The sequence below is a fragment of the Pristis pectinata genome, chromosome 4, assembly GCF_009764475.1.
Source record: "Pristis pectinata isolate sPriPec2 chromosome 4, sPriPec2.1.pri, whole genome shotgun sequence".
In the NCBI taxonomy this organism is placed as follows: domain Eukaryota; kingdom Metazoa; phylum Chordata; class Chondrichthyes; order Rhinopristiformes; family Pristidae; genus Pristis; species Pristis pectinata.
Genome location: NC_067408.1, coordinates 48,950,321 through 48,965,964, shown reverse-complemented (window position 1 = coordinate 48,965,964; position 15,644 = coordinate 48,950,321). Strand labels below are relative to the sequence as shown.

The following is a 15,644-nucleotide window of genomic DNA, read 5'->3' as shown; positions in this document are numbered from 1 at the left end:
TAAGCTTGAAAAGTTCCTAAGATTCTACATTTTATTACAGTTAGCAGCTGTATTAAACTTTGGTTTGGCTGCATTTGGAGAATTGTGTTCAGTTCTAGTCACCCCATCACAGGAAGGATGTGGAGGCTTTGAAGAGAGTGCAGAGGAGGTTCACCAGGATGATGACCAGGTGAAAGAGGTTTAGTCATAGGGGGAGGTTGGACAGACTTGGATTGCTTTCTCTGGAGTGTCAGAAGCTGAGAGGAGACCTGATAGAAGTTTATAATATTGAGAGGCATAGATAGGGTAGGTAGTCAGCGTCTCTTTCCCAGGGTAGAAATGTCAAATACTCAAGGGAATAGCTTTAAGGTAAGAGGGGGGAAGATAAGGGAGATGTGCGGGGCAAGTTTTTTTACATAGAGAGTGGTAGGTGCCTGGAACATATTGTCAGGGTGGTGGTGGAAGCGGATACAATAGTGGTGTTTAAGAGGCACTTAGACAGACACATGAACGTGAAGGGAATGGAGGGATATGGATCATGTGCAGACAAATGGGATAGTTCCATTTGGTATCATGGTTGGCACAGATACATGGGCCAAAGATCCTGTTCCCGCGCTGTACTGTTCTATGCTCTATGTTCTTTAATCTAAAGTGGATAAAGCAGCATGCTGGTTCCTACTGTGGTTGGGTATAATACAGATGAACCCGAAAAAAAATAGCTTAAAGGAGGACTATAATAGGCCTTTAAAAGGAAAGGCCTCCAAATATTGAACACACCTAGGGTTGACAAAAGTGGTGAGAGGTAATTCAATACCAATGGAAGGAGTGTAAAGAAATAGGAGAGATAGTAAGAACTAAATGAAAGAGGGAAAAGGTGCTGGAAAATGGAAATATGAAAAGGAATTTACAGGAGCTGCATATATCTAGCATTCCATGAGAGCTAATTAAGAATTAAAGACTGGATCTCTGTATATCAGAAATTAATAATGACTCAAAGACTGAAAAATCTCAGGCCTAATGGCTTCCATTTGTAGGTTTAAAAAAATTTCGTTAGGAAACTGAAGTTTTCCTGATTTGCGAGTTTCAGTTGAAAACTTACAACTTCCACATTATTTTTAAAAAATGGTGTGAGAGAGAAACCAAGTAATGATAAATGCAACAGTATATCATCTGTATATTAGGGAAGTTAATGGAATCTATGAGGACAGAGTGACTGAGCACCTGGAAAAATTTGAGCCAAGGGTAAGTCATGTCCAATAAACCCAAATAATTTGTTGAGGAGATAACCCAAGTGGTAAACAGGGAAATGTCCATGGAAGACTGATTATAAAGCTGTACATAATGGACTGCTGTTCATGGAACTGAAGGTAAGTTATTGAGCTAGCTAAAAGATTGTTTAGAAAACATAAGACAGAGAGTAGAGATAACAAGAATGTATCTTAATTGGGAGAAGGTGACTAAAGGTAATCCTCAGTTATTCATTAATGTACTCATGATTTGGATGAGACAATGGAGAACTACATATATAAATTTACTTCTGACACAAAGATTAAGTAGTGCATTAAGTAGTGTAGGAGCATAAAATTACACATAGACATTAATGGAGTGAGTGAGGAGGCATAGTTGTGGCAAAAGGCATAAGTATGTGACGCCTTTCAGTTTAGGTGCAAAATAGATAAATCTGAATGTTGAAAAGCCAGGAACAGTGGATGTTCATAAGGCTCCTTGTACATAGATCAGTGAAACAGACAATCAAAAGGGCTAATGGAGTTTTAGCTTTAATAATGGGAGCTATAATAGAGAGAGAGTTTTTCCACAGCTGTAAAATAAAACTCCAATTAGATGTCACCTGGACTGCTGTGCACAGTTCTGTGCAACACTCCTTACAAAAGATACATTGGCCCTCGAAGATACACAGCACATATTAACCAGCAGAGCTCCAGGGGTTAAATTAAGAGTGGAGATTGCACATCCTGTATTCTCTGGAACATAAAATGTCAAAGGGTGATTTGATTGAGGTTTGCAAGACTATGAAAGAATTTGATAGGGTAGGGAGAGAGAAACATTTTCCACTTGCAAGGGTGCCAAGGACAAGAGGACATAAACTTAAAATCAGGGTCAGTAGAGAATGCGGGAAGTACGGCCTCACATCAAGCATGGTAAAAATATGGAACATCTCCACAAAGTGCAGCTGTCACTCAGTTAATAATTTTAAATCAGAGATTGATAGGTCTTTCCTCGCAAACGGGGTAAGGGATATGGGTGGATTGAATTAAGGTACAGACAGGCCATGACATCATTGAATGACGGAACAGGACCAAGGAGCTGAATGGTCCACTTCAGTTCTAATGTTCCTTGTTAAATGAGCATTTTGTACCTTTGTAACATTACATCAAAGGTTTAACAGAGTAAACAGTTGAAGAGAACTTCTATCGATTATTTAAGTTTGGATGTTAATTCATTATTCAGGAGGTGTCAATATTGGAAAGTGGTAGGTAACAAGGATTAATAACACCAGGACACAATTCGAGAGTTAATGAAAGATACTACACTGTCAAAAAAATAGCTTGTTTTCTTAATCAGACCTCATATTTTAACATTGTTTTCTTGAAATGGGAAAATCCAAGAATAATATTTTTCAAATTAAGATCGGCAGAAAAACTGACTCTAGTTTCCAGAGCATTTACGAATCATACAAGGACTAGATTTTCTGAAAATAAAGTGAAAATAAATCATGAGAGGAGCTACAGGAAACGTTGGGGCGTCAGGCCTCTTGCAAGCTTCGAATTAAAGAGTTGTGTGTTTGCCAGAACAATGACTCCAAAAACACAGGACCCGCATCACTCAGATAGGCCCGTTTTATAATTCAGTGTTGAATTTGTGGTACAGTTGAGGAAGTTGTGTCATATTATATTGGATCTGCATTTCTGGTACTCAATGGCCTACTTGGAGGTAGGCCAACAAAAATACATCACGGCAACCAGGATCTTTGCAGGACTCTAATTACCTGCACTGCTTGGGAGTCTTGCATGATATAAAAATGTGAGCAAAGATATTGATATATTGGTAATAACAGTTCAAGTTTCACTGCTAACATTATTAAGTAAGCAAAACAAAAAACTTCTTTCCAAGGGCAGCTCTTTGGTAGGATGACACAGTCCATCCAATTGAAGTCCATGTCGTGTTTTGTTTCCCCCACAGATGACAGCAGCACAGTAAGCAGTGGCCAGCCCCTTCCCGAAGGGTCTCAGTCTGAATCTGCAAACCCGGAGCCCACAGGAAAGCAACTGAGTAGGTATCCACTGAAAACTTGGCAGCACCTTTCTGTCCACAGGATGTGGCTCGACCTGAGTTTTAACAGGGCCAGGCGGATGGTTTGAAAGTTTGTCAGCCTAAGGTGTGCAAAGCTGAAATGAATGAAGGAAGGCTTCAGTGCAGTTGCAGGTGGTGCCCCAGATCACAGCAGGAAATTGTTTCCAACCCAGGATAAAACTAGCACTGAACTATGGCCCTCACATGGAGAGGGGAGAAGCTAGCCGGGCTTTGGGTGGAGAAGAGTCACTAAGGTGCAAGAGGTGAATCTGAAGTGTAGCTAACGCGCAGATTTGGGGACAATGGGTGTGATGCACTGTGAAGAGCTTAATTTTAAATATATATTTTCTCAGTGTTTGTCATATTTTGTTTCTCGCATTTCCTGACACAGAATGAGGCCACTCAGCCCATCAGTCCCATTCTCGCTCTTATGTCCTGACAACCTCTCCTCTCCCACATGCCCATCAGTTTCTTTCCCTCAACCCTAATTCTCCCACCTAAACAAGGGGCAATTCACTGTAACCAATTAAACTATGAGCACACCTTTGGAATGTGGGAGCAAACTGGAGCACCCGGGGGGGGGGAACCGACACAGTCACAGGGAAAACATGCAGACTTCACACACGTAGAGCCGGAGGTCAGAATCGAACCCTGGTCACTGAAGCTGTGCTCATTGTACCACCCATGTGATTCAGAAATATTTGCGACAGAGACATTGCAAATTTACTCCGCATGTACGCCTGACCTAAGAGTGCACTTTGAGGCAAAGTGGAGGGAGGTCTGGCACCCCAAAAGCCTACCCACACTCACTAGGGTGATCCGCTGAGTACTTTCAACTGTTTACCTTCACATCTTCAGCATCTGCGGCATTTTAGTGTTAGAAATGTATTTGTGGACAGATTGTGACAGGCTTGTATGAGTGTTCTAGAAGACACCAGCAACCTCAGCCCAAAGGTATGCACTTCATCACTGACTAATAGCAACAACTAACTGCAGGGATGCTTACATCATGATGACATCATCATGTTATATGGTCATATGACTTGTTTGCAGAACTATATACAAATATATCACAGTCTGATTGGGACTTGATAAGATGGTCACTGTTGGTATTGGTACTGGTAATTGGTTTATTCTTGTCACATATACCAAGATACAGTGAAAAGCTTTGTTTTGCGTGCTATCAGATCATGCCACACATAATTACATTGAGATAGTAAAAAGAAAACAGAATGCAGAATATGGTGTTGCAGTTACAGAGAAAATACACTTCAGGTAAGCAAGGGCTGCGGTGAGGTAGATTGGGAGATCGAGTTCATCTTTTAGCTTATGAGATGTCCATTCAAGAGTCTAATAACAGTGGGATAAAAGCTGTCCTTGAGCCTGGTGGTACATGCTCTCAAGCTTTTGTATCTTCTGCCCGACAGGACAGGGGAGAAGAGGAGAGAGGAGAGGGTGGAGGGGGGTTCTTGATTATGTTGGCTGCTTTCCCGAGGCAGCAGGAAGTGTAGATGGAGTCGACGGAAGGGAGACTGGTTTGCAGGATGGACTGGGCTGTGTTCACAACTCTCTGCAATTTCTCGCAATCTTGGGCAGAGCAGTTGCCATACAAGCTGTGATGCATCCGGATAGGGTGCTTTCCATAGTCATTGGGGACATGCCAAATTTCTTTAGCCTGGTGAGGAAGCAGAGGCGCTGGTGTACTTTCTTGGCCATAGCATCCACGTGGTTTGACCAGGACAAATTGTTGGTGATATTTACACCTAGGAACTTGAAGCTCTCAACCATCTCCACCTCAGCACCTCTGATACACTGTCCATTGTGCCAAGCCCTGGCAATGGGCTAATGCAGAACATGGAGGAGCTCATGGTTTTGGATAACTTTGACATGAGTCACAGCGCTGATGCCTCAGTTTTTCTGCCCCCCCCCCCCCCCAGTTAAGCCCAGGTTCACCCAGCCCAGTAAGATGCGCCAGCGAGTGATAGCGCGGCCCGTGGGCAGCTCGGTCCGCCTGAAGTGCACTGCCAGTGGGAACCCTCGCCCCGACATCGTGTGGTGGAAGGATGATCAGCGGATCGCGGAGGACAGGAAGAACAGGTGGACCCTCAGCCTGAGGAATCTGAAGCCCGACAGCAGTGGGAAGTACACATGTCACGTCTTCAACACCGCAGGCGAAATCAACGCCACCTATAAACTCGACGTTGTCGGTACGTGGCTGCTGTCACCTGAAGCTTGTATTTGTGCAGTGTCCCACAGCAACCCCGCTTGTGCCAAAACACTTCACATCCCTGTTCAAGGGCTTCTGAAGTATGCTCACGGTTGATGCAGCTGCCAGCTTAGGCACAGGCTGGTCCCACAAACAACTATGTACTCAGTGGTTGATTGATGGAAGAATGATAGACAGGGCTCCAGGGAGAACCACCCCCCCCCCGACTCTCCTTCAAAATGTGGGGTCTAGTCACTTACTATCTGACAGTGTAGGCAGGCACGGTAGTGTAGCAGTTAGCGTAATGCTATTACAGTGCCAGCGACCCGGGTTCAATTCCAGCCACTGTCTGTAAGGAGTCTGTATGTTCTTCCTGTGTCTGCGTGGGTTTCCTCTGGGTGCTCCGGTTTCCTCCCACATTCCAAAGACATATGGGTTAAGAAGTTGTAGGCATGATATGTTGGCACCAGAAGTGTGGCGACACCTGCGGGCTGCCCCCCAGAACACTCTATGCAAAAGATGTATTTCACTGTGTGTTTCGATGTACATGTGACAAATAAAGATATCAAATCAAATCAAATCTAAAAGAGTTATGGGTCAAGCACGGGCAAATGGGACAAGCTTTGATGGGCATTTTGTTCAGCATGGATGAGTTGGGCCAAAGGCCTGTCTTTGTGCTGTATGAGTTGATGACTGTCCAAACAACAGAAACTTCCAGCAGTGTAGCCCTCTCTCAGAACTGCACAGACTACCAGCATGGATTTTGTGCTAAAATCTAAGGAGTGGGATTGCATCCCACAACCTTCCAAAAGTTCTGCCAACTCCAGCTAAGTGGAGAGACACTTGGGAACTAAAAGCAGTGAGCCTTTGCATGTAGAAAAGAGTGTAGAGCAGGAATCACTTCCAGAGAGAGTTCCAGGGAATAGGACTAGGGTTGAATGTTGGTTAGTTGAATGAGGTTGGGGGTTGGGGGTGGGTTGGGGGGAGAGCTGGAAGAGTGAAGTTGGAGGAACTGAGGACTCGGATGATCACTTTACGCTGGAGAAGATTGCAGTGGTTGATAGGAGCGGTTTGCAAACAAGGATGTAGATTTTAGATGTTAACATGTTGTGGGGTGGAGAGTTAGTTTAACCAGGCAGAATCACACATAGGTATGAGAGGCCAGAAAAGAATGGATGGTTACTCAATTATGCCCTGCACCCATAATATCTGAAACAATTTAATGGATATTCCATCCGAACAATCCATCACTCCCTACACCGCTCACTTCTGGGGAAGGAAAGGAACTACCACATAAGATAAGATTTCCTTATTAGTCATATCTACATCGAAACACACAGTGAAATGTATTTTTGCATAGAGAGTTCTGGGGGCAGCCCACAAGTGTTGCCACGTTTCTGGCGCCAACATAGCATTCCCACAACTTCCTAACCCATACACCTTTAGAATGTGGGAGGAAACCAGTGCACCCGGAGGAAACCCACGCAGACATGGCGAGAACGTACAAACTCCTTACAGACAGCGGCCAGAATTGAACCCGGGTCGCTGGCGCTGTAATAGCATTACGCTAACCGCTACGCTACCATGCCTGCCTCACAAGGAACTGAGAGTGAGTATCAGTGATAAAACCTCCCTACCAAACCCCCTTAAACATTCCCTAAACTGAGTCCACTTACTGCAGACGTAATTGGAATTACGAAGGGGTCTGTTTGCATGATGAGACCAGACCAACCAACAGGGAAAGTCCAACTGCTCCATCGAGATTACCCAGCCTCATAATGGTTGGAGCAGGGTCATGAGTCACTTCCTATCCCCCCCATCTACTACCGGCATGGCCATCTGGTGAGAAAGGAAGAATATTTTCAAAAAGCATGGCTAATAGTGGAAAGTTAAACACTGGAACATTTCTTTCATTCTATTCGTTGCTACCATTACTCACATCAGTTAATATCCTCTTCTTCCAGAGAGAACAAGATCCAAGCCTGTTTTAACTGGCACTCATCCAGTCAACACAACAGTGGAGTACGGAGGTACAACCTCCTTCCAATGTAAGGTGCGGAGTGACGTGAAGCCAGTTGTCCAGTGGCTAAAGCGAGTAGAGTACGGGACCGAGAACAAGTACAACTCCACCATCGAGGTCGGGGGCCAGAGGTTTGTGGTCCTGCCAGCAGGCGATGTCTGGTCACGCCCAGACGGGTCATACCTCAACAAGCTGCTGATAGCGCGGGCAACTGAAGACCACTCTGGGATGTACATCTGCCTGGGTGCGAACACCATGGGCTACAGTTTTCGGAGCGCCTTCCTCACTGTGCTTCCAGGTGGGTCACTGATCAACTGCTCATGCCTAAGGTTCAGGAATCCTCGAGGGAGACAAAGTCAGTGTGAGTGGAACTGCCAGACCTTGCACTTATTCTGACCAACTTGCTCAATGCGTTCCAAAATGGGTATGCATTTGGGAGATTTCTTTATCTATAAGGATCTCAAACAGGATTGTGACAAGAGTCAACATCATCCTTAAGTAGCTTTCTTCTAGATTTTTATCAATGTTGTAACAACATTCTGACAATAGAGAAGCCACCTCCACCATTCAGGACAAATGCAAGGCATTCAATATCTGCCCCACTTTTGCAATAGTTAGTACAATTTGGCAAAGTCATTCAAAGGATGGTCATTGTGGCACATAGTTAAGTTCATGTGCTTTAGGTGGTGTGCTTCAGGAGTAAATGCACATTGCAGGGGCAGTGTAGAAGGAACTTCGCCTGACCTGGAATGATTTAATAGGGTGACACAGGGTAGGGGAGCTCTATCCTATACGCAAGCTGCCTTGCATCTGAGAACAAATTGCTGAATGCCTCTCAACATTGATCGCCCTCAACTAGCCACTATAAACTTAGCAAAGATGATGAGAAACCAACATTAGTGAGAGTATTGGGAGGTACAAGATCTTTCTTCCAAAACACTCTTCAACTCCTACACTGGGTAAATTCTGACTTCTGTTTTGTGAACACTCTGGTAACTGCTTTTTTTTCTGTTACATATCACTCCTGGACTCCTGGTGATTGCCTCAGATCCCAAAATCGAGAAGACAACTACCTCTTCGCGTGCCGCCAGTGGATTACCATGGCCGGTTATCATCGGAATCCCCGCTGGTGCCATCTTCATCTCCGGCACAATTCTGCTCTGGTTTTGCCAGACAAGGAGACACAGCTCAGCCCCACCACAGCACCGGCACCAGCGTGACTGTATGGTCCTGGACAAAGACTGCGTGCCCATCGGGAGCCCAGAGTTCGCAGTGGCTTCTCAACCTCACCTGCTGGTTCAAACCCCTACCATGGTGCCCACTGTCACCCCTAAAGTATACCCCAAGATCTACACGGACTTCCACACCCACACCCATGCACACACAGAGGGTAAGATCCACCAGCATCAACACTTCCACTACCAGTGCTAGCTGTGAAGGTCTCATTCCTGGCATCCCGGGCCTCTTGGTAAAGAGCACCAAGTGCTCAATGGCACGTTGACTTAGATCTCAAATCCCACCAGCGTACTTCTAACAATAATGTGAACATCCCACGAGCAGCCCAGTTTTGAGAAGTCACTTGGAGAAGGCCGGGAAGATACCTCCTGGCTCCAAGTGCTGTGAGCAATGCTTGAAGGACTACCACCACTGAACAATCTGGCCACTGTGCAAAAGGTGGCTGCTGTGAGTGCCTGGACTGAACTATCTTCTGCATGGTGCGTTTATTTGGTCTGGTTATCCAGTTACTCTGTGTTCCCAATCCCCTGAAACTGAATGGACAGGATTGCTGCATGTCCACTCACTATCCGAAGAGTCCATTTTTTATTTGTTGAGTGAGGTGTCCAGAAACGTCTAACACGTAAACTAGGCTGTGAAAAGTCTGACATTCTTGGGATGCTCAGCGTAGCTGAAATTCGTCTCTCAAGAGTCCGGGACAGTTTTGCTTGCTGAGGTTTTTGATGGACTATCATCATCAGCAGAGCCAAAAAATAAATCACAACTGGAGCCACAGTCCTACCTGCCCCACATCCCGTGCCAAGCACCCAACTATTCTGCTTTGGAGCAGAAGTAACAGCCCAGTGTAGAAAATGCTGGGCTCAAACACCTGATCTCTGGTCATCCCTGTTTTTCCCTGCAGTTTTATACAGCCCAAGTTTCTTGGAAAATTTCAGCCTCTGCTGTTCTTTATGAAGCAAGGATTCATATTAAGCAAGACCCCAGCACTGCTTTTCCTTCCAAGCTTGCCTGGCTCCTGCTACTACAATACAGATTCAAAGTAAATCAGCTAGGGGTGAGTTTGGAGATGGTTAGCACCGAACCAAAAATCTAAACCAAGGTTGGTTTGTTGAAGCCTAAGCCATTGTTTTCAGGCAAACATCTGGACACCTCTGCACTGAGGTATGCAAGTGTGTGTCTGTATTATATACACAACAGTATGAGGTAAAAAGACAAACAATATGTACAAAGGATGTAATTGGATGATATTTTCTCATCAAAATATTTATGAGAATTCAAATAATTTTATTAAAAAAATAGAAAAAATCTTGTCTTTATGTTGTGACATGTTTGTTCTACACAGGGTGCAGGAAAAATTCCTCACTCTCAGTGTGGGAGGCTTCAGCTTAGCTGTTGAATACACCTGCAACTCTGTGGGCTCCTTTGTGAAATGTACCTGATCAACAGGCAGTGGGGGAGAAGGGCGATCCATTCAGTGGAGCTCAGCACTTCCACCTACCGAGCTCCTGAGCCCAGATGTGACACTGAGAGGACGGCGTACAGAACCTCATTACTACCATCGGGGAGGAGGTACAGCAGCCTGAAGACCCACACTCAACCATTCAGAAACAGCTTCTTCCCCTCGCCATTAGATTTCTGAACGGTCCATGAACCCATGAATGCTACATTGTTATTGCCTTTTTTGGCACATTTTATTTATTTTTGTAATTTACGTCCTTGCACTGTACTTCTGCCGCAAAACAACAAATTTCACGTCATCTGAGTTGGTGATAATAAACCTGATTCTGATTCAATACGGGGAGCAGGAAGCATCACTTCCGAGTGGCTCCCACACGCTTCCATGGCAATGCACTATGAACCCAGTTTGGAGCCCATCACACTCCCTGCTGGGCTCCTGCATGGCGTTGAGAGACTTGGAGGGTGGGAAAGGTTGGAGAACAGCTCTTGTTGCCAGAACACCATTCTAGCCAGAGATGGGAAATGCATTACCTCAGATGTTCTTCTTCCCAAGGCACAAACTCCCCTGCTCACTATACAGTGGGGAATTAGGACATTCAGCCCATCACTCCAGTGCCAGCTCCTTACGTGCAATACACAATGATGTTTGTGAATGCTATTGCCACCAATCACCTTCTCAATGGGAAATAAGAAGGAATAGCAAATGCTGGCCTTCCTAGAATGTAGAAGAATAATTTAAAACAAGACTCTTGTCATGACAAAACAAAGATTAGCTGGATAGTAATGCAAGTAGTACAGCTTCTTCCACTCCGCCATTAGATTTCTGAAAGGTCCATGAACCTGCCCAGGAAGTTTCACTGCTCTCTCCTCAACCCCCTTCATTAAGTCTAAATAATGTCTGAGCGGTATGGACATAGAGAGATTGTTCCCCTTGGTGGAGGGATCAAGGACTAAATGTCACAGGTATAAGATAGAGCGGAGGGGCATTAATACTGACTTGAGGAAAAATGCTTTGTGGTTGGAACCTGGAATGCACTGACTGAAAGTGTGGTGGGGGCAGGTTCTATTACAGCCTTCAAGACAGAGATGGATAAATATATAGTGAGGAAAAATTTGCAAGGCTGCAGAGGAAGAACTGGGGTGGAACCGGTGAGTCATTCCGGTAGAGACTCAGTATGGATATGATGGACCAAACAGCCTCTTTCTGTGCTGTAACTATTCTATGATTCTAATCAGAGAGGCACCTCTAGATGAGATGATATCCCACCCCGTACCCCACATTAAAGGGGAGTGCCGCCCCTAGATAATAACAATATTTTTCTGCTCATTCAGCCACAATACAAAGTTCCCTACTGTTACATCTTGTTGACCACGTTTTTGCCTTTATGATCACACTAAAAGTAATGCAGCTATTAGTAACAGGCCCATACACACATCCTTACAGAGAAAAATACTTGCATTTCTATAGCACCTTCCACAGCCTCTGGTGAGGCACAAAAGCTTTGCAGTCGATGAAGTGTCTGCTGATGTGTAGTCGCTGTTCCAACATAGGAAATATGGTAGGAAATTTACACACAGCAAGCAAACACAAACAGTTGCAAAATATCATATGAGTGTTTAATTCTTGAACCGCAATTTACACTAAAGTGTAAACATCTGAATTTGATTTTAAATGTTGACATTCTACTCAGCTGAATGGTGTACAGAGAGATCCCCCAGCGGACTAGTTGGTTAGTGGCACGGACCAATGTGGAACTGAGGCCAAAGGTCCATACCCTCATCGCTGATCATTGCAGGGTTGGTCCCTGTTCAGTCTGGGAAGCTGATGTGGAAAGGACGGTAAACAAACATCAGACAAAGCTCCCCAGTCTCAGTTACTGCGGCAAGGTTTGGAAGATATGAGCATGTGACTTTACATCAGGACAGAGGCAGCTTGAGTTCGATCACCTCCCTCTGCAGGATGTCCAAGCCAATTCCTGTGAACTGCTCTAAGACATTTGATTTCTTGTTTGCAGGTTTGTTGTTTTAGTTATGAAGACCTAACTGTTCAGAATATAGAACATAGGACAGTACAGCACAGGAATAGGCCCTTCGTCCCACCATGTCTGCACCGACCACAATGCCAATCTAAACTCATCGTATCTGCCTGCATTTGGTCCATATCCCTCTATTCCCTGCCTGTTCATTTGTCTGTCTAAATGCCTCCTACCATGGCTATCATATCTGCTTGCACCATCTCACCTGGCAGCATGTTCCAAGCACCTACCACTCTCTGTGGAAAAAACTTGCCTCACAAATCTCCTTTATCCATTCCCCTTCTTACCTTAAACCTATGCCCTCTAGTATTTGACATTTCCACCCTGGAGAAAGACTCTATCTACCCTATGCCTCTCATCATTTTATAAACTTCTATCAGGTCACCCCTCAGCCTCCAACACTCCAGGGAAAACAATCCAAGTTTGTCCAAGCCAATACATTCCAATCCAGGCAACATCCTGGTGAATTTCTTCTGCAGCCTCTCCAAGGCCTCCAGATCCTTCCTCTAGTGTGGTGACCAGAATTGCATCCAATACTCCAAATATGGCCCAAATCAATATTTTATACAGGTGCAACATGACTTCCCAATTTTTATACTCAGTGCCCCAAATGATGATAAAATATGTTTTCTTTACCATCCTAATTACTTGTGTTGCAACTTTCAGGGAGCTATGGACTTGGACCCAAAGATCCCTCTGTTTGTCAGTGCTCCTACGGGTCCTGCCATATACTGTATACTTTCTCTTGCATTTGACCTCCTAAAATGCATCACCTTTCATTAAACTCCATCTGCCATTTCTTCGCCTAAATGTCCAACTGACCTATATCCCGCTGTATGCTTTGACAACCTCCCTCACTATTCACAACTCCACCAAATTTTGCATCATCGGCAAACTTACTAATCACATCACCTTCATCCATATGTACGTTCTCCCCGTGTCTGCGTGGGTTTCCTCCGGGTGCTCCTCCCACATTCCAAAGACGTATGGGTTAGGAAGTTTTGGGCATGCTATGTTGACACTGGAAGCGTGGTGGCACTTGCAGGCTGCCCCCAGAACACTCAACGCAAAAGATGCATTTCACTGTGTGTTTCGATGTACATGTGACTAATAAAGATACCTTATTATCTTATCTTATATCATTAACATATTATAAACAACAGAGGTCCCAGCACTGATCCTTGTGGAACGCCACTGGTCACAGACCTCCAGTCAGAAAAACACCCCTCTACCACTACACTCTCTCTTCTATGACCAAGCCAATTTTGGATGCAGTTCTTAGCATTATTACTCCATAGATAAACCCAAATTTGAACTGTAGACTGATCCTAATTTAAAGATACAGGAACTTTTTTCTCTCAGAGGATCCCGTGTCTTTGGAACTCTCTTCCTCAAAGAGCAATGGAAGCAGACTATTTCTGAATATTTTAAGCTGGAGATAAATAGATTCTTGACAAGAAAGGGGGTAAAAGGTTGCTGGGGATCAGCAGGGTATTGGAGCTGAGGTTGCCATCTGATCAGCTATATTGGATGATGGAGCAGACTCATGGAGCCTTCTCCTTCTCCTACTTAAGAGAAAATCACCAATTTAAGACAACTGCAGGACAATAGGAATAAATGGCTACATATTGTAATAATTGTGGCCAGTGGTTCCAAAGGAAACTGCCAGGGTTCAGACTTTCACAGCTGAGTACATCCCAAACTAACAAGGGCCCATGTCTGTTGCCCGCCTCCATTGCAGGGCTCCAGCATGGAGCCCAATAGTGAAGCTCACTCATGATGAGATTCCTCACTATTCCACTGGGAATTTGGCTCTGGAATTCTACCCAGCCAGACTGCCATAGAATCAATATTCCCATTCATTTGAATTGGAATTCCCCACCAGGAGATTAGCAGCTTTAACTTTGTACTTATTACCTAGTCTTTTCATGAATTCTAATTAATTTTATCTTTTCCCCTTGGACATGTCTACATATTTGTATTTTTTTCAAGTATTTAAGGAAATACTAATAGTCTTAAATGACTGTACCAGAGACATTTTAAAAACAGTTAAAAATGCCTCAGCTTTAGCAGGATGTGAGGCTCCACTCGCCTCCTACCAAATGCTGTCAAGACCTTCTGGGGCAGAGCCTTAGTGATATGTTGCCTGAGGCCTACTTGTTGCTAAGGGCTTGTTGCTAAGGCCTTGCTGCACCTTGCCGGATACATCCCAGGGATGGAGTGTCAGCAACGTTGGCCTAAGTAAACCCAACCCACATAAGTGCATTTGAGGGAGGGCTGAAAGAAAGAATTCAGGCTCTGGCACATTGATTTAGATTATGAGACCAGAATCAAGAGACACATGTTGGGAGGTTTCCACAGATGGATCTCCTCTCCGACTGGTTGGAGAGCAGATTAAGCTAACATTCCCAAATCACATAGCACCCAGTGGAAGCTAAATGGTATGGACATGTGTTGTTAATTGGTCTGTGTTCTTGTGTTATGGATTCATACAGCACATCAAGGCCTATAAGCCCACCGAGTCTGTGACAACCATAAGCATCCATTTACACTAATGCCATTTTATTGTCCCCACATTCTCCTCCACTCCACCAGATTCTACAATAGAGGCAATTTACAGTGGTTGATTAACCTACTGACCTGCATGTCTTTAGGATGTCAGGGGAACCCCCACACGGTCACAAGGAGAACGCACAAACTCCACACAGACAGCACCTGGGGTCAGGATTGAACCCAGGTTGCTGGCACCATGAGGCAGTGACTCTACTAGCTGAACCACACTCCTGTCCTGTAGTGCGGCACGAGTCAAACACCCTGCAGTTCTTTAGATGGACATGTCGGGAGCAAGTACGTGGTAGCTGGCATCAGCGGAAGGCCGAACAGCATGACCCACCACCTCAGCAGAGAGGGGGGCAGCATCAGAGGAGTTGGGGGAAGAAACACTTTCAGCAGCTGGTCAGGATGTGACACACTGTGGCCTGAGCTGAGAACATGCTGAACTGATTCACTTCAGTAAATATTCACTCAGCAGCAACTCTAAGCTCAACAGGAAGGACTGCAGTAGAAAATGTTACCACTTAACATCACTGTTTGCTTTGGTTGGACCCACCTAGAGGGTTGACAAAGCCACAAACAGCCAAGTATGGGACACTCTGAAACCTCAGCTCAAACGTTGTCCCACCAGCACAGGTGCTGTAAACTGGGTGTCACACAGGGTATATGCAGGACTTACACAGGATGTAAAGGGACATAGCCTGTACCGTATGTGGGGTGTACACAGAGTGTCACAGGATATACATAGGAAGTACACAGTGGATGCAGGGCATTCAAGGGGCAGTAAACGTGTAGTACAGGATATACATGGGGTGTACACAGGATACAGGGTGTTCACGGGGTG

The 15,644-nt window shown here is 44.9% G+C and overlaps 1 protein-coding gene across 2 annotated transcripts in view; it reads left to right on the top strand.

Moving 5' to 3' along the window:
- LOC127569568 (fibroblast growth factor receptor-like 1) overlaps nucleotides 1-9,957 on the top strand; it is a 135,429-nt gene extending 125,472 nt beyond the window's left edge. Inside the window, exons 4-7 of one of the 2 annotated variants that reach the window (XM_052014328.1) lie at nucleotides 3,181-3,270; nucleotides 5,229-5,498; nucleotides 7,462-7,815; nucleotides 8,566-9,957. In XM_052014328.1, coding sequence (XP_051870288.1) covers nucleotides 3,181-3,270; nucleotides 5,229-5,498; nucleotides 7,462-7,815; nucleotides 8,566-8,948 — 1,097 coding nt within the window. In that variant the 3' untranslated portion in view covers nucleotides 8,949-9,957. The remainder of the gene's footprint in view (nucleotides 1-3,180; nucleotides 3,271-5,228; nucleotides 5,499-7,461; nucleotides 7,816-8,565) is intronic. The other variant, XM_052014329.1, reaches the window with a different exon arrangement.
- Nucleotides 9,958-15,644: the final 5,687 nt, after the last annotated feature.